Here is an 18,943-nt window from a genome sequence, read left to right as displayed (position 1 = left end):
ACTGGTCTGGTGGTGATAAACTCCTTTAGCTTTTTCTTGTCTGGGAAGCTCTTTATCTGACCTTCAGTTCTAAATTACAGCTGGGTAGAGCAATCCTGGTTGTAGGTCCTTGCTTTTCATCACTTTGAATATTTCTTGCCACTCCGTCTGGCCTGCGAAGTTTCTTTTGAGAAATCATTTGACAGTCTTATGGGAGCTCCCTTGTAGGTAAGTAATTGCTTTTCTCTCGCTGCTTTTAAGATTCTTTCCTTGTCTTGAACCTTTGGCATTTTAATTATGATGTGTCTTGCTGTGCGCCTCTTTGAGTTCCTCTTGTTTGGGACCCTCTGTGCTTCCTGGACTTGTATGTCTGTTTCCTTCACCAGGTTAGGGAACTTCGTCATTATTTTTTTTACATAGGTTTTCAATTCCTCGCTCTCTTCTCCTTCTGACACTCCCATGATGTGGATGTTGGGGGATTCTTTTTTCTTTTTGATGTTCTGATTGAGTGTTTTCTGCTTCCTTGTCTTCCAAATTGCTGCCTTGATCCTCTGCTTCATTTAGTCTACTGTTGATTCCCTGTAATGTATTCTTCATTTCAGTTAGTTTATTTTTCATTTCTGACTGGTCCTTTTTTATGTTTTCTTTCTCTACTTTTATGTTTCCTATCTCTTAGTTTAGGTTCTCACTAAGTCCACCTGTTCTTTCCCTAAGTTCATTGAGCATCCTTATAACCAGTGTTTTGAACTCTGCACCTGGTAGATTGCTTTCCTCCATTTTGTTTAGTTATTTTTATGGAGTTTTGTTCTATTCTTTCATTTGGGGCATGTTTCTTTGTCTCCTCATTTAGGCTTTTTCCCTGTGTTTGTTTCTATGTATTAGGTAGAGCTGCTACATTTAGCAGTCTTTGTAGAGAGGCCTTATGTACCCAGGTTTCAGGTTTGATCCCCAATTGGGGTGCATATGGGAAGGCAGCCAATCCATATTTCTCTGTACATTGATGTTTCTCTCTCTCTTCCTCTCTCTCCCTCTTCCCACCTTTCCCCTTTTCCCCCCTTTTTCCCCCTCTCTAAAAAATCAATAAGCATGTCCTTGGTTGAGGATTAAAAAAATAAAAATAAAGCATATTCCTTAGCAATTATCCAGTAACTCTTTAATATGCATGGGAGACTTCCACTTTTCATAGGAACTGTTGTAACTCCCTGGATTTTATTTTATTTTATTTCATTTTTTAGTATCCTGATTTTCAAAATTTTAATTTGGGGCTGGTAAATATAATAAAATCCTTTTTTCTGATTTTCTGTGGTAAAAATAGCTGAATTAGAAAGGACATCATGGCTCTTAATCTGCGTGGCCGATATACATGTTCTATTAACTATAGGCAATATATTTGGTAGTCTCTATGTAAGTAATTTCTTTGAAAGTATATTATCATATTTTAACTGAGTAAAAAAGCTTTATTCAAGGAGTTATTGAAACATATTTCTTTTTACACATTTAAAAGTTTTTGACTGAAAGCATGTACACTTTGCATAGGAGAATACCATTAAGTGACAAATAGTTATCAATATAGAGGAAAATGGTGATCATTAAAATGCTATTATTACATATTATTTTTATACATGAATATATTTGTAAGGGTGGTTTAATCTAAAAAGAGACATATGTGAATTAAAATTTTTCTCTGAGCATTTTATATACTTGTAATTCACAGAGCAGATTTAATTAATTTATTTTTAGTGTTCCAGGAACTGAAAATGTTGGCATGGAGCAGTTCTAATTGCTAGCTTGAGACTGGTTATGTTAGAAATGGGGAGAGTTAATTGCCATGTGGGTGCTCTCAGTTAGAACTTTCTCACCATATTCCAAGCACAGGTTGGCATCTGTTATTACATTTGTGCAAACAAAAAATGCTTATTCAGAAGCTAGGATATAATCGACAAAAGCTTACTTCTAAAATTAGAAAAATCTGTAATTTACTTTAAAATAACTCATGAGTTTTTGCCACTAATGAGAAAATGTGAGATTTCTAGTTGCACATTTGTTCTATCTTGTTCAATTATAATATTTGCAGATTCTTAACTACATTATATTGATTTATTGTTGAATCAGAATTTTATTTCATGAAGAAGCTAGAGAGGTACCTCATTTGGTAAAAATAACACATTTTTGTGTTGGAGTAAAAGTGTTCACAATCAAATCTCATAGATATTCATTGGCTTACAAAGTTAATACCTACTATATCCTTAACATGAGCCAGGCTGCATGCTGTACTTCCTCTGTATTATTTTATGTACTATTAACAAAATCCTAAATATAGTTGTTATCTGCTTGTTACAAATGAAAATACCAAACTGAGAGAGCAGTTGAATAACTTTCTCACAGTCACAGCTAGGAAGTGTCTCAGCTACAATTTACGCTACTGTTCAGAAAAATAAAGAAACATGAAATTCTTGGACTGTTCGATGAAATTATCTTCTGTATTATAAAGAACAGGTAGTTTTTCTTAGTAGCAGAGAGTTAGGGATTTTATCACAATACAAGTAAAAGTAGAGATGTGTAAAGGCGTAACAGTGTAACCATCTTGACTACATTTTTTAAAAATTAAAGTTGGATGGAAAAGAAGCCCTATGTTCCTCATACTATTCCAACAGAGTACCCTAAGACAAGAAGAATGAGCTCATATTTCTGGACTAAGAGGACATGTTAAATCATAACTGTTTGCATTGCAAATGACAGTCCACTCAAATTAGCATGGGTGGAGGGGGGCAGGATTTATTGGCTCCCGTAATTGGGAAGTGTAAGGGTACCGCTAGATTTAGGCACAGCTGGATCCAGTATCTCAAATCCAGTATTTCTCCATCCCCAGGATAGGCTCGTAGTTAAAGGCAGGTAAGATGTTAGTCTGCAGCCCAAATCTCATATGGTCTCAGTTCAGTAACTGCCGCAGAAAGTCTTTTCTATTAACTGGGGCAGAAAAGTCTTGGAAGATAAGGAGTTATGTGCCCATTCAGGACCCAGTCAGTGTGACTGGAGAGATGGTACCCTCATCCTTGTGAGTAGGTGACGAGGTGCTAAGCATGGGCTCTGCTCTGCTCAAACTGTAGGGGATGCATTCCCTACAGAGAGGATCTTTATCAAGGGAAGGGAGGGAAAGGGTTTCTAGACAGAAACAGTGGAAATTATATATATTTCAGTGCAAGTCAAAATGTCTGAATTGGTGAATTTTACTTTTAAAATTCATGTAAATGTTGTTTTATATGTCTGCATCTGTTATGTTTTTTAAATGTTCTGTGTGAATTAAGTTCCCCCTTGAAATAGAGTCTGAGGGGTAAAATTTGAATTCAGGAAGTTTATTGGGAGTTGCTTTGGGGAATGGTGGAAGGGGATGAGGGAAAAGTCGAACTATGATGCAGGCGCAACAAACCTCAGCTGATCCTGAGGGAACTCTGAAGCTGGGATGGCCCTTCGGAGATGTCAGAAATTGAGGCAAGGGGGCCTGTCCCATGTACTTTCACACAGAGCAGTGATCAGATGTAGGGTGCCCAGAAAGGGGCCTAACCTTGGCAAGGCAGCTTCCTGCTCTGAGTGCTTACTGCACCTCCTGGGGAAGGAACAGGCTGTGAGCAGACAATACCTCTGGCAGCCAGTGGAAGACACTTCATTCCTGCAAGGCTGGGGGCTGAGGGGCGGCACAGTAGACCTGGGCATCTTACCACAGATGTATACATTTTGGGGGGACACCCTGTATACATGATATTCTCAGGCATTAAGGTTTCAAACCATTTTATTTTGATGCTGGATAAATCTTGTTGACCTACTTAGTACTGTAATTACTTCATTTTTCTCTATGGTATTATCTATACTGACACCAAAGGAAACAAATGTAATGTGAGCTTGGATTGCATATTTATTTCCCTAAACTGGAGAGCACATGTTTCTGTGTAGCATAGATAAGATTTCTCTTCTCTAGCCCTCCAGGAGATTCTGAATTAGAAAGGAAAATACAGATTTCTCTCTGAATAATTTTCCACTTGATTGGGCTTCCTCTTATTAAAGTTGAGTTGATAAGAGCTATTGAATAGATTTAAGTGTTTGAACATTCTTGTTTGAAAGTGCCTTAATTCACTTATTTAACAAATATTTACTAAGCACCTCCTAAGTGCAGAGCACTGCTCTGGAGATTTGAGGAGCCCATCAGTGAACTATTACACCAAAATTCTGCATGTAGTTTACAGTCTAGCAGGGAGAGGCGGGCAGTAAACATTAAGTCATATAGACTGTTACAGGGCAGGACGAGCTTTGAAAAGAGAGGTAGACTGGGACATTGCTGGTGGCAGGGCGTGGGGCTTGGCATTTATATAGGATGGTCAGGGTAGGACACATTGCGAAGGTGACATTTGATCAAGAATGAGAAGGATGTGTGGGAATAAGCTATGTGGATATTTTGGTAAGCTTTGCAGGGAGAGGGAGTAGCCAGTGCAAATGCCCTAAGGACAGAATGTGAAGAAATAGAGCTGAGATACTTATTCTCAGCTCTCATTTTGGAGGGTTGGGGAGAGGAGAGTGCTGCTGCTAATAGATGTCACAGCCTGATGGAGTCCTAGGATGCCCAGAGGCGGTTCACCTCCTAAACCCCTTTTCTTTCACCATTTTAATTGTTTAAAAAAAAACACACAGGAGGAGGACTCTTTTACTCAATAGAATAATGTATTTCTTTAATTCTTTGGGCTATGGAGCCTGGGTTGTAGTCATTCGAGGAAAACTGTAAACATGTGTGCCTCTCCTTTTTTGGTCTTTTCCTCTCTCAATTCTAATTTCGATACTTCTAAAGAGTGTGCACTTGGGTTGAAAACTGTGGTTTTAAATCATCAGAGATTTGTTAAAAGATAACTAATAATTCCTAGCAAAAAATTAGGGTTTTTGAATATCAGAAATACTGTATATACCAGTACATCTGGAACATCTTTAAAAATAGAAAACTAAGAGTCCTAATTTTGTAATGATTATTACTGAGATTTTGACATAGCAGACGTTAAGCACCCATTATCTAGAAAGTACAGTTACAAGTTATAAATTCTATTCTTTGTGTGTAATATATCAATTCATACACATTAATTTTAGTAAAAATAAAATAGAACTTTATTTAGCTGTTTTCTAAGAACTATCTAAGTCACTGTGAGCAGCATCAGGACACTTATGTTCCCAACAGGACCACTCTTTTCATTGTCTGGTGTCCCTTCCACACGTCTTACCTCATGTCTGAGACCCTTGTGCCACTTCCGCCTGCTCCACTCCCACTCCATCACTCGCCTTTGAGGGGACCCCAGGCATGTCATTTAGCCTTATGTACTTCAATTTCCCCAGTAACATGGGTTATGGTTGGGGTTAAATGATGGTTGCCTAAAGGCTTAGCACTTGTTAGCTGCTGCCCTAGCACCCTACTGGAGCCAAGAGCAGCAGTTAAGGCCATTGGAAAAGAGCAAGACTCTGGAAGAGGAATAGGGAATGGGGCTGGGGCAGTACAGAGGAGAATTAGGATATGCATGTTTTGGGAATTCCTTTTCCCCAGAGGCTCTAAATGTGAGATAGATGGGGGTATCTTCCTTTTAAAGGTGGGGAACAGAAGACCCAAAGAAGGAACTTAGACAAGGCCATGACTCAGGTGTGGCAAGTGTCTTATTACATAGTCCCAAACAGGAAACCTAACTTTTCTTTTTAAAATTAATTATGGAAACACATTCTGAAACAGTCAGATATACTTTTTTCCTCCTAATTTCTTTTCCAGGGCAAGAGGAAATAATGCATTATTTATACTACCTTTTCTTCAAGTTAGAGTAATTTTATTTTTTCTGTATTAATACTCCTAGGCATTATTTAGTACAAAAAAGCAGATGGTGTTATTCTCATTTTACAGATGATTAGTCTGAGATGTTGAAAAACTAAAAATAAATGATTTAGAAATATTTCATATTTGGTATTCATTATTTTCATACAAAACAAGCTAGGTTTCCTACAATGCATTTAAACTCTGTCCGGATGCAAATAGGTAAATATACTTAGCAAAATATATTAGAGTTGAATTATTGTGAGTAGGAGTGGTATAACACAAATTTGTAATTAATGTGTGAATATACATTGTTGCCTATCAAGGTTTTTTTTAATTGCAAATGTTGAATTAATGCAATTTCAAAGGGTACAACTTCCAATTATAAGATAAATAAGTTCTGGGGATCTCATGTACAACATGGTGACTATAGTTAACAATATTATATACTTGAAAGTTGTGAAGAGAGTGGATCTAAAATCTCTTACCATTTAAAAACAGATAATTATGTGAGGTGATAAAAGTGGAACTAACCTTATTGTGATAACCATTTTGCAATATATACATGTCAAATTAAAAATAAATAAAAGACATTTTATATATTGAAATTTATTCATTAAATTATTTGACAAATATTTATATTGAGCATCAAAAAGTATCGATGCTTATGTTAGCTTCTGAGAACAGAAATCTGAGTCATGAGGTCTAGAGGGAAGGCACAAACAAATGTAAAATTTGTGTTGATAAGAACTCTAGAGGAAAGGTTTATGGTGCTGCAAAATTGTATAGCAGGAAAATTTGGCTTAGTCAAGGAGGAAGGGAAGGTTTCCCTGAAGAACTGGTGATTCTGTTAGCCTGTTACCTGTACTATCTGCTTGAATAACGCTTTTGTTTGTATTTTATCTGAAGGTGTCCTGTAGAAATTTTAATTTGAAAAGGTAGCTTAATGAAATTTTTATGCCAAATATTTTTATTTCAACTGGTAGAATCTTAAGAAGATTCAAGAAATGGAAAAAAGCGATGAATCTAACACAGATTTAGAGGAGCTGAAAAACGCTGATTGGGTAAGATAGCTGGATGTTCTCCCTGTTCTTTTTAGTGTTGAAGAAATAGCTGCTTGTTACTATGAATGGATATTACATGCATCTCAATGCCTAATCTTTCCTTTGAGGAAATATCTCCCATTTTTTAAAACTATCTGATTTTATTAGAATCACCCCAGTGTCTTTGGGAATTTTGGTGTTTTAAAATATTGACCTTCCTGATTATATTAATACTTTAGCATAATCTTGTATGTAAGTCAAAGTTTAGGCTCTGTTTCAGGATAAGGTATGAAACTATAGTGTAGTATATTCAATTATTTAATGAATAGTTACCTGACTAGAGCCCAAAAGAATAATATGGGGTCTCTGCCTTCATAAAACAGAAGACAGATTTATAGAGCAGATGATGGTGGTGTATCTGTGTAACACACTGAGTGTCTACTGTTTTTCCAGCCTGGTACTAGATCCCTGAATCCCTGCCCTCATAATAGATGACTTAGACAGTCAGGCATGACAGCCTTGGGGACAGGACAGTGAATGTCACCCAGTTAAACTGAGGTATGTTCAGGTGTCAGTGGGAAGGCACATTTTAGGATTCTGACTCTTCAGGTTAAGTACACTGCATAAGTAATGACATCATTAAATGAGGGAATAGGGAAAGATGCAGGTTTGGGGGATATAAACGACTTGCTTTTGACCATATTAGATTTTAATTGTTTGCCATATTCTTTTCCAATAGTTTTATTAAGGTGTAATCAACATATAATAAGCTGCACATGCTTAAAAATTACAATTTGATAAATTTTGACATATGCATGTATACATATATACCCTTGGAACCATCACCACAATCAAAATAATAAGCCTGTCCATCTCGCCTTACAGTTTTCTCATAGCCCTTTTTAACCCTACTCTCTGCCTCCCCCCTTCCCAGATTCCAAGCAACCAGTGATGTGCTGTCACTGTAGATTAGTTTCCATTTTCTGGAATTTTGTATAAATAATCTAATAGTATGTACTGGGTTTTGCTTGGCTTCTTTTATTCACAATAATTCTTTTAAGATTTCACCCACGTTGTTGCCTATATCAGTAGGTTTTTGTTTGTTTTTGTTAACTCTTACCCAAGGATATTTTTCCATTGATTTTTTTTTAGAGAGAGTGGAAGGAAGCGAGGGAGAGGGGGAGACAGAGAGAAAAAGAGAAAGAGAGAGAGAAAGATCAATGTGAGAGAGACCATGGCCAGGGATCAAACCTGCAACCCAGGTACGTGCCCTTGACTGGGAATCTAACCCATGGACCTTTGGTGCATGGGGCCCATGCTCTAACCACTGAGCCAGGGCAGCAGGTTTTTTTGGGGGTTTTATTGCCAAGTAGTATCCCATTGTTTATCCATTCTTCTGTTGATGGTCATTTGGGTGTTTCCTGTTTGCAATAATCTTAATTTATTGAGGATATCTTTACTGAGATATTTGGAATGATATTAACCTGGAACATTAAAGAAAGAGTAAGGTTAAAAAACATGTAGTTTATATTGCCTTATAAGCTAATGTTATTTGTCACTTTAGAATAATACTGATTATCAAGCCCCCTTTGTATAGGAGACTAATATATAGGTAGTTTTGTGCTAGGTGTATTTCATCTTGGCTATTAAATTTTAAAATTTGTTTTCCTAGATATTAAAGCCAGGTAAGTAACTCCAGGTGTTCACACGTTAGCAAATAGCTGGTATAAACTTGAACTAAAAATTTAATTTATTGCCTTATGGCAGCCTTATTTAAAAACTAGTGTGATCGCTGACAAGAGATGCACTAACTCCAAAGGGACTTTTTGCCTAGATCACCATCTTAATTCTCAGATAAGACCATTAAAATGAGTTACCTAGAAAGAATAGAATGAAATGAGGAAAGAATGAAGGAGAATCAGAATTTCTTGAATGGCTGAATCTAAACATCTCAGAATATTACTAGTGGAATGTAAATGATAAAATCTCTGGTAATATATACAGTGACAGTTGTGCATTATTTTGTATAATAACCATGACTTTAATTTCTAAAACGTCATATGTAAAATTTTTGCCAAACAATACATAAAGAACTGGCTATATAAAACAAGTCTGTTTTAGTCCTTTCCTAAATTATAGCAAAAGCTAGTGAGTGATCATCCCCTAATTAATCTATTTTGAGAATTCGAAGTTCCATGTCACATTTTCTTAAAGCCTGAGGAGGCCAAGAAAAGAGACAATATGTTTAAAAGATGAGATGGAAATGGTACTTGAACTGGATCTTAAAGAAATGAGTAAGGAAAGCAGAGAAGTTGGGACAAGATCATTCCCAAGAGAGAGAGTGAAGTAGTTTAGGGATATATTAGAGTATTTTTAATGGCAGAATCTAAGAATCTGGTTTTAAAAATGAATATTTTAGAAGATGTTTAATGAGTATAACTCAATATTAAGTACCTCAAATCCTTTTTGGAATAAGAAATGGTATACATTTTGGTGTGGTGGGGTTTTTTGTTGTTTTGTTTTTTATCACAAATTGTTTTTGAGGACATTTTTGAGAAATTTTCTGAGTTATTTTATATAGACAATTCTTATAAAATATACCACTTGATTTTAAAATATATTTGAGCTATTTTTTAATTTTAACAAACTATAATATTTCAGTTAAATATTGTATTGATTTTCTTTTCAGTGAAGTAGAGACTATGACACTGTAGCTTATAAGCAGGAAAACAAAAGGGTTGAGTTATAATAATACATATTTAATATGTTTTATATTATTATAAGTACTTCATATATATTTCGTTCTCTTGAAGGGTAGACAAGCCAACTTGCTATTTGTAGATAAGAAAACTAATATTAAATAATTTGTGCAAAGATAACATAAAAATTGTCATTTATGAGCATTTTCTACATACAGAACACATTTTCTATGTAGAGAACACCTCTCATCTTCTCAACAAGTTTTGAAGTACCATTTTCTTTTAGTGATAAGGAAGCCAGGGTTTGGAAAGGTGAAAGAACTAGCTGTATGTCAGACAGCTAGTAGGTGGTTGTATCAGTTTGCTATGGTCACTATAATGCTATGTAACCGAACACTACAAAAATCACTGTAGCATTAGTCAGTAACATTTATATAGCTTATGAGATTGCAGATCAGTTGCAGATTCACTTCATGTGTGTCTCTTGCCTTCTTCTAGTGATCATGCCAGTAGGCATCGTGCCAATCCAGGCATGATGTCCTCGTGGTGATAATAGACGTATGAATGACAGCCCATTGTGCACTGGCTTTTGAAGCCTTTGGTCATGTCATATCCATTACTGTTGCAGTGGCCAAGCAGATCATATAGCCAAACCCAAAGTCAGGGTATGAGAAATACAGTCGTCTGCTTTAGTGAGCAAAGCTACATAACAGTGTATGAACAAGAAGGCCTGCAGAGCTGAGACCATTAAAGCCTACCACAGTGGATTAATTAGGATGTATACCCAGGTGTCTCAGCAGTTATAGCTTGTGGATTCTCTACTGGCTTTCTGCCCACTTTTAGTATCCTAAAATTTCATTTTTAAAAATCTTTTTGTTTTTTTTCAGTGTTTTGTAATCCAAGCTCTTCATTTCTTCTGTATGACTGTAGCTACTTATAGGAAACTAGTAAATTCATTCATTGATGTCTCTCCACCATTGGTACTTTCAGGCTCGATTCTGGGTACAGGTGATGAGGGATTTGCGGAATGGAGTAAAACTTAAAAAGGTCCAAGAGCGGCAATACAACCCTTTGCCCATTGAATATCAACTCACCCCTTATGAGATGCTAATGGATGACATTCGATCCAAAAGATACACTTTGCGAAAAGTGATGGTAAGTAACAAAGAAAATTGTTAATGAATTCAAATGGTTCTTCTTAAAAATTATTTTTTTCTCATAAAAGTAATACATGGTCATTATAGAACATTTGGAAAATACAAATGCTTATAGAAGAAAGTTACAAATGTGTAATTCTGCAACCCAGAGAGAAATTTTGCTAACATGCTGGTGTATAACCTTCAACTTCTTTTTATACATTTTGTTTGGGCAATATGGATTAATATTGGAGCTTTGTTTTATAACCTGTTAATTTCACTTAACATATTATGAACATTTTCTCATGTCATTGTATATTCAACATCATTTCTAAATGACTACATCTTTTCCAGCTTATGGTTATACCAGAGTTTATTAAACTAATCAACTTGTATCCAGCTATCAGCATCCTATTTTGTGTGACCTTATATATACACCTTTTTGAATAGCTACAATTAAATCCTTGAGTTAAGTTCTTAGCAGTAGAATCCTGATAGCTCTGCCTTTGAAATACGTCCTGAATCTTACTACTTCTCGCCGCCTATGCTTCAGATGCCCCTCTATACCAAACCACCACCGTCTATCACTAGGACTATTACTGTGGCCTCTAAGTTGTCTTCCTGCTTTCACTCTTGCCCCTTTTAAGTCTTATTTTTCCCCAAAACAGCTAGAGTAAACCTCCTAAAAGTGAAATGTGATTACATTATTGCCCTGCTCAGAACCTTCCACTGCTCTTCATCACACAGAATAAACTCCATGTGCTTACCTTGGACTGCAAGCCCCACAAAGCCTGGTCCAGGCTACCTCTTACACCTCATGTTTTACCACCCTTCCTGGTTGATTTCTCCTCTTTAGCCACAGTGGTCTCTGCCACTGCCTTAAAAGTGCCGCATATGCTCCTGCAGCTGAGCCTTTCCTGTTCTCTCTCCTGGAGCTCCCTTTCCCCACACATCTACATTATTTGCCTCTTCACTTTTCAGGTTTCTGCCCAAATGTCTCCCCATTAGAAAAGTCATTGCCCGTGTGTTTCAGAAGCTCACATTGTCATGTATTATCAGATTTACTGTCTGTCTCCCTTACAAATATAGGAAAATTAGTTCTTTCACTCTTATATCCTCTGTGACTAGAGCATGTGCCTAACACATAGCCAGATAACTGTTGAATGAATTAATGAATTATATTCGTATTTTTGAGAAAATTCAGTTATTTTATGTAGAAGATTCTTATGAAACACATTTTGTTTTACAACAAATAGATTTAAGTAGCTGTTTGAGCTGCTTAATTAATTTTAATATTCTATAATATTTAAGCTAAACATCATGTTGATTTACTTTTGAGTATATCTGTTTACTTTACAGATAAGGAAACTGAAGTTTAGAGATGCTCAGCTAGTTATAAGTTCAGACAGTTATAAGGCAGAGCCTAGTTTTCAGTCGCATTCTGACATTGCAGCTCAGAGAGCTTGTTTCAAGTTGTGTTCCGTATTTATATGAAAGTATGTAATTTCACTGACCCAGCAGTAGAATGGTATTTGCACAAAGTTATTTTTCCTCCCACTTGTAAGGACTTTCACTGACTCACATCCATACTGTCGTGCCATCTCCTTCATGAGCACTGACGCACATTTGGTAATTGGGATTCAGGATACAGTTTCTGACTAGTGAAAAAACTGAAGTTAATGTGCTTATTTGGGGATGGAATGTAGAACCTTGACCTTATTTAGTCCATTCTCTTAACCTCTGTTTTGGTGGAAGAACATTAAAGTAAAAGCATATGAAAAACAGTGGGAAGGATATGTACTGTCTTTCCAGGAGTAGAATATAAAGTAATAGAAAAGTCTGTTTAATTGTTTCATACAATAAAGATTTTTTTAAAATGTCTTATGTGCCTGGCCAGGCGTGGCTCAGTGGTTGAGCGTCGACCTAGGATCCAGGCGATCGGGGTTCGATTCCTGGTCAGGGCACATGCCCGGGTTGCGGGCTCAATCCCCAGTCGGGGGCGTGCAGGAGGCAGCCGATCAGTGACTCTCTCATCATTGATGTTTCTATCTCTCCTTTCCTCTCTCTGAAATCAATAAAAAGATATGTTTTTAAAAAAATAAAAATAAAAAATATATATTTAAAAAATAATAATACTTGAAAAAGTTTTATCAAATTGTATAACAATTCTAAAATTTTACATGACATTTTTAATAACAAATTGTGAAGCATAAAGAAACATATCTAACCTATCAAAATAGATCAAAGCAGCCACTAATGCTAGAGGAATAACCAAATTATCATTTTCTTTTCCCCAATAAAATTATTAGAATGTGATGAGGTAATCAAAGAGTAAGTCACCAAAGTAGACGGAAAAAGTGTTACAGAGTTTTTTATATGAGACTAGGAAATAAATATGACAAAATGGTCACAACTGTGCCTTCTGAGTGGCCAGAATGAGGGATTAGGTTGTTACATTTTTGTGAGTTTCTGGGGTTTTCTTGAACTTCTGTAAAAAAATTTTTGGGGTAACACATTGCTTTAAAAAGGGAGGACATAAGGACAGGAATCACAGACAGACCTGGGCTCCACAAAACTCTTCTGCCTGCTGGTTCTGTGAGGGTAGGAGAAACCCTTTTTGCTCTGAGCCTGAGTTTTATCTACAGACTGTGAATCAGGCTACCAGTCCTCCCTATTACCTAGGTTTTGTACAAGGATGAAAATAAGAGGTAAAAGGCTTTTTAAATTATAAAATAATTAATAAACATAGTATTATTCATTCCACTCACATTTATAATTTTAGAAACTTTTTGTTGGAAAGGATATATCTTATATATAATTTTCCAAAAGAATAGAACTAAAGTGAGCCTGAATTTTCTTCAGTTCTACAGTAATTATTTTTGTAAGTCACACAGCCATTTACTCTCCATTTTAATTATTTGGAATGCGTTCTGGATATAACTACATTACAGATAACTTTAGTAACTTTGTGACATATGTTGAGATAACAGCTGTACCTAGAAACTTATAATGACAGTTGTATAATCCAGCAGTTTTCAATCTTTTTATTTTATGGCACATAATAAACTAATTATTAAAATTCTGCTGCATACTAAAAAATATATTTTTTGCTGATCTAACAAAAACGGTTTAATTTTGATTGATTTACAATAATAATAATAATAGTAATTACCTACCCTTTTTTCTCCAAAGTGACTTATTAAAAAGTCAGGTACCTATACTTTTGTATATAAGGATTTCTAGTACCAAGAACTAACCATTCAGACGCAACCTTATTATGCAACATGACCAATAAGATGCAACTCTTATGTGACCTATATATTTATGGTTCAAGACAGGGCATTCATGCCAGATGGCTATTGTTGTGTTGGCTATTGCCTTTTTCTTTCTTTCTTGACAATTTAAGGGAAAAGAGGTCAGTGCCCCTGACTAGTCAGTTATCGCATGTTTTAAAAATTCTTGCCCACACAGGTTGAAAATCGCTGCTATAATCAGATGAATCTTCTACTCTTTGTCTTTTTTCAGGTGAATGGTGATATTCCTCCTCGGTTAAAAAAAAGTGCTCATGAAATCATTCTTGACTTCATCAGATCAAGACCTCCTTTAAACCCAGTATGTAATTCGACATGTTCCTATTGATCAGAGTTCACAGAATGAATTATTCCCCTGTGGTGTGTGATCTCTAGCATTCAGCTCTTAAAGTGGTTAGTTTTTACATTGAGCTTTTATTCTCAGAATGGTGACTTCCATCTGTAGATTACATTTAAGTCACAGGAAAATACTTAACATTTGTTTAATACAAGGCTATCTTAGGATGTTTTAAATCAAAACAACCTGGATTATGGTGCAATATCTGGACAAAACTTCCCAGAATAACTGCGAGATACAATACCAAATTGCTCCTGGTGTGGATTGCCTGCCCTTCCAGTTACCTGATAGTGCTAATAACCTCCTTGATTATATGGTCATTTTGATACTATTTTGCAGTAAATTCACCCTGCTGTACATATACTTTTATATTAATTATCTTCCTCTGTTAACAGAGTTCTTTCTAGTGACCATGGAATCAGAATATTTTAATCTGGGTAAATGTTGGTTTGTGTTCCCTTTGTTCCTCACTTCTTTCCCCCTTGGCTTAATAGCCAGTGCTCACCAAAGCCTCTCAAACCTGTGTACATTCATTAACCTGAAAGGGAATGGTATTTCCGTCCTAGATTGTATACATTTAAAGCATAATTAATTATGCCTTTTATAAATCTTTTTAAAATAAGAGAAAGAGGCCATCTAGGAAATAATTTTAAGAATGTAGGTCATTGTAGAGAAGAGAGAGCATGGAGTCAAATAAACCTGGATTTACACACTAGCTCCAATATTTAGCAGCTATATGTCTCTGAGCAAGTTAATCAGCCTCCTGAAGCCTTTATTCAACTATGGAATGAAGATAATAATAATGTGAGAAGGTTGTGATGACTTAAAAATATTAGTTTCAAAAACAACAATCATATTATATAAAGTATAGCTTACATTTCAATTGATTGCCTGTCATGCTTGCATATAGGGAACATAGTTTTAGCTTTAACAAAATTGTCTCTTTAAAATTAGTTGAGCACATACAACTAAACCACTGTGAAATTCAGCACTCTCCCTATTGCTTTAGGAATCTTGATAATGACTTAAAAATAGCCTTTACCAAGCAGTGTGTCAGTCAATAAAATATAATTTAATAATGCTATACCATATGGATGTACTTCAGTAAAAATTCTTTAAGGACAACTACTCAAAGCCTCCAACTATTATGTTTCTTTTTCAAGGCCTCAGCCAGAAAGCTAAAACCTACTCCTCCACGGCCACAGAGCCTCCATGAGAGAATACTAGAAGAAATCAAAGCAGAAAGAAAGCTGCGACCCGTCTCACCAGAAGAGATTAGACGTAGCCGATTAGGTGAGTCAACTGTTTGCCACACTCCTGATCTAGAGTCACCCACTTGAAAAAGTATCTTTATATAACCAGCTTAGTGAAAAATAATGGTATAATGTTGCAAAGGTAAGATAGTTCAAGGAGTTTGAGATTTATACTTGACATTCATAGAATAATAAATTCTTTCTATATATGCTACTGAACTGTACAAGAGGATCATGGCATAGTGGACAAAACTCTGCCAATTTCTGGATTGTGGTTTCAGGCAAGGAGTGTCTTTACCTCTCTGAGTGTCTGTTTCTTTGTCAGCAAAAGGGGTATAAAAATTCCTCTAAACCTTCACTATGGCTTTTATGTAAGAATTAAATAAGATTGTGGTCAAAATACTTTATAAATTATAATACATATACAAAGATAAGTTATGTTTTAGAATAAAGATGATAGTTTTACTTCAAGTTTCCATTGTCTTAATTATGGGTTTAAAGATACAGTATTATGTGATGAAAGCATCAGTGATCTAATATCACTTAACCTATTCCCACAACTCCTTTATATTTAGTATATTTAATGTTTTTAACGTGTACTATAAGCACACATTGATTTTGATTTATAGACAGATCATATTATAAAATGTTTGTAAACATTTTGTTTATAGAGCTCTCCTCCAATTTGTAAGATGCTCAAAGAACTCAGAGAAACTTCCTTTAGGGAAATAGATTATAGTGGCACCTGAACAGGAAAGGAGTCCGTTCTGCTATACCACCTCTCCTAGTTTGCTCCTCTGATTTCTTCTACTTCTTTGAGACTTCTTGATCCTTCAAGTTTCTATCTTGGGCTCACTTCTTCCTGTTCAACCACACCCTTTTTTCCATGATTTTTTTTCTGGCAATCTTCCAGCCCCCAATCTACAGCACGGATTTCTCAAGTTTAGACTCATGCATCCATCTGTCTGCTAGATAGGGCCTCCTTTTATCTTACAAGCAAGACAAGTCCACAAGGGTATTCATCTACTTTCTACCCAAACCATCTCTTCCTGTCCCCCCATCTCAGTGTGCCCAACACAAGCCTCAGCATCATCTTTGACTCTTAACAGCCAAGCCCTATTGATTTTACTTCTGGATCTTTCTGGTCTTCCACTCTTCAGCCCAGCAGCCACCATCTTAACCTAAGCTGTCATCTTCTCTTGTCTAGTTTATTGCATCAGTTCTGATTGCTCTCCGTGCCTCTAGCTCTGAACTCTTCGGTCACCCCATATTGATATTCTTTGACTCTTGGCCCTGTGGGTACATTGTGACCTTCATGATGGCAGGACCAGTGTCTGTTGTGTTCGTTATTTTATCCCCAGTTCCTAGTGCATGGACTAGGCTGTAAAAAGTACTCCCATAGGTGTTGAAATTTTTTAATGTACCTTGCAATTACTAAGCTACAAAGTAAAAGTTATATCAGACAACTTATCCCTGTCTGATTTTTATGGCAGCAAGTGTTGTCTCTTAAAAATGATGTTTAAAGCATGCAAAGTGAAAGTCCACATGAGCATTTATATAATAATGAGCCCGAACCTGTGAACCAGGAGTTCTTATCCTGGGAGCCCTTTAATGGGCCTGAGGAGCATCTGTGAATCCCCTGAAACATTTTTTTTAAATGTTTGCATATTTCACACACTATATGTATGTGCCTTTTTCTTGAGAGCAGAGAGTGAGAACCACTATAGAAAAATAAGGAAATGGTATTGTAGGATGGTGGTTTTAGAACAGATTTTTTTTTCATTTACTACACCTTGAGAAGGAATAATAGAGGTAATAAAAAAGATTTCAACAAAACTATAAAGCAAAACAAGTAGTTTGCCATGAGAAAAGTAAGCTTCATGATTTACAGGAGTAAAGAGTAATTAGGCTTAGGCATTATAAACTGTAATGGAAGTGCCAATGGGATAGAGAAAGGAGCAAGACTAGCATAGTGTGCTGCTATTCCTTGCATGGTATCCGGCATCGAGTCTCTTTTTCCCCCCCCAGTAGTGTTTCAGATCTTTATTTTCTATTAAGCATTGTGCCAGCTGTTGGGGTACACAGATGAATAAGGCATTGGCCCTGCCCACAGATGCTTATAGAAGGGTGACTGGAGTGTCATGCATGTTCATGTTGCAGGAGATATACATGAGTATTAACAGCAGCCAGTGAGAGGGCATTAAGTGAGGTCATTCAAGGGAGTTTAAGAAAGAGACTAGCATATAATAAATAGATAGATGATAGATAGATGATAGATAGATAGATAGATAGATAGATAGATAGATAGATAGATAGATAGATGATAGAGATAAGGGCTGGCAATCCTTGTAAGCATCAAGGGGACACTCTCAAATTGCATGGAAGGTCATCACAAATGCTTGTCACATACATATTTTTCTGTTTAATTTTAAACAAATTAGATGCTAACTAATAGAAGCCCTATTTTAAAATAATTAAATATCAATTTTATGTTGATTATACCTTATTTTAACCTTTTTAGTTGATATTTCACACAAAAAAAACAGAATTGAGCTTATTGTAGCAAGTGATTGTTCTGTGAGAGTCTTACCTCTAGAATTCTGCCTTCAAAGTGATCTTAAATTTTAATTGAACAGTAAAAGATTTGGGCTCATTATTTCTGTAGATGTATATTGGTTCTTACAATTTTCCTTAGGAGAGTTTGGTTAGGATAAGGTTGGCAGAATAGAAATGTTTCCCTAAATATTTTTACAACCTTTCCTCTCCATGTAATTGCAAGTGGAAACTCACTGTTGAAATGGGGAAAATATGTAAATATTTAAAGAAATGTTACCCATAATTTCAACAGCCAGAGGCAGTCACTGCAAATCTACTTGTTCATCATGAAATGGAAACAAAAACTGTATGTGAAGTATTCTGCTCTCTTCACTTAACACTATGTAGCAGGAACACTTCCCATGCCATTAAATATGACTCTGAACATTATTGTAAGGACATGATATCCTCACATATGGCTAAACTGTATTTTATTTACCTATTTACCTATTGTTTTACAGACTGTTTTTCCCTGTTAAGTGTGAAATGACTATTCTTGTACATAGTGTTCATATCTGATCGTTTTCTTTTTCCTAACATCGCATACTGTATTGAGATTTTGGGATTTAAATATACGTTGTTCCTTTAAAAGCATCATTTACCTAAACCTCTTGGTTGCTATGATGGTTGATTGCTGTCCTCTTTGTGGTATGTAGAACTTAGAAAAATCTGAACCTCATCTTCCAAGAAATAATAGCATCTCTTTCTTGTGCAGTAGTCAGTCTTATTTCAAAAGCTATTTTCATGTAACCAGAGAATAGCA

General features: G+C 35.8%; 1 protein-coding gene across 4 annotated transcripts in view; it reads left to right on the top strand.

The window, feature by feature from the left end:
* Positions 1–18,943, top strand: part of SPIRE1 (spire type actin nucleation factor 1) — a 122,662-nt gene that overhangs the window by 66,837 nt on the left and 36,882 nt on the right. For all 4 annotated transcript variants that reach the window (XM_081148180.1, XM_081148178.1, XM_081148179.1 and 1 more), the window contains exons 5-8: positions 6,793–6,870; positions 10,539–10,703; positions 14,210–14,296; positions 15,496–15,625. In XM_081148180.1, the coding sequence (XP_081004306.1) occupies positions 6,793–6,870; positions 10,539–10,703; positions 14,210–14,296; positions 15,496–15,625 (460 nt within the window). The remainder of the gene's footprint in view (positions 1–6,792; positions 6,871–10,538; positions 10,704–14,209; positions 14,297–15,495; positions 15,626–18,943) is intronic.

Source organism: Miniopterus schreibersii (assembly GCF_964146895.1).
Source record: "Miniopterus schreibersii genome assembly, chromosome: 10".
Lineage (NCBI taxonomy): Eukaryota > Metazoa > Chordata > Mammalia > Chiroptera > Miniopteridae > Miniopterus > Miniopterus schreibersii.
The sequence above is the reverse complement of the archived record's forward strand: the minus strand, read 5'-3'. Positions and strand labels throughout refer to the sequence as shown.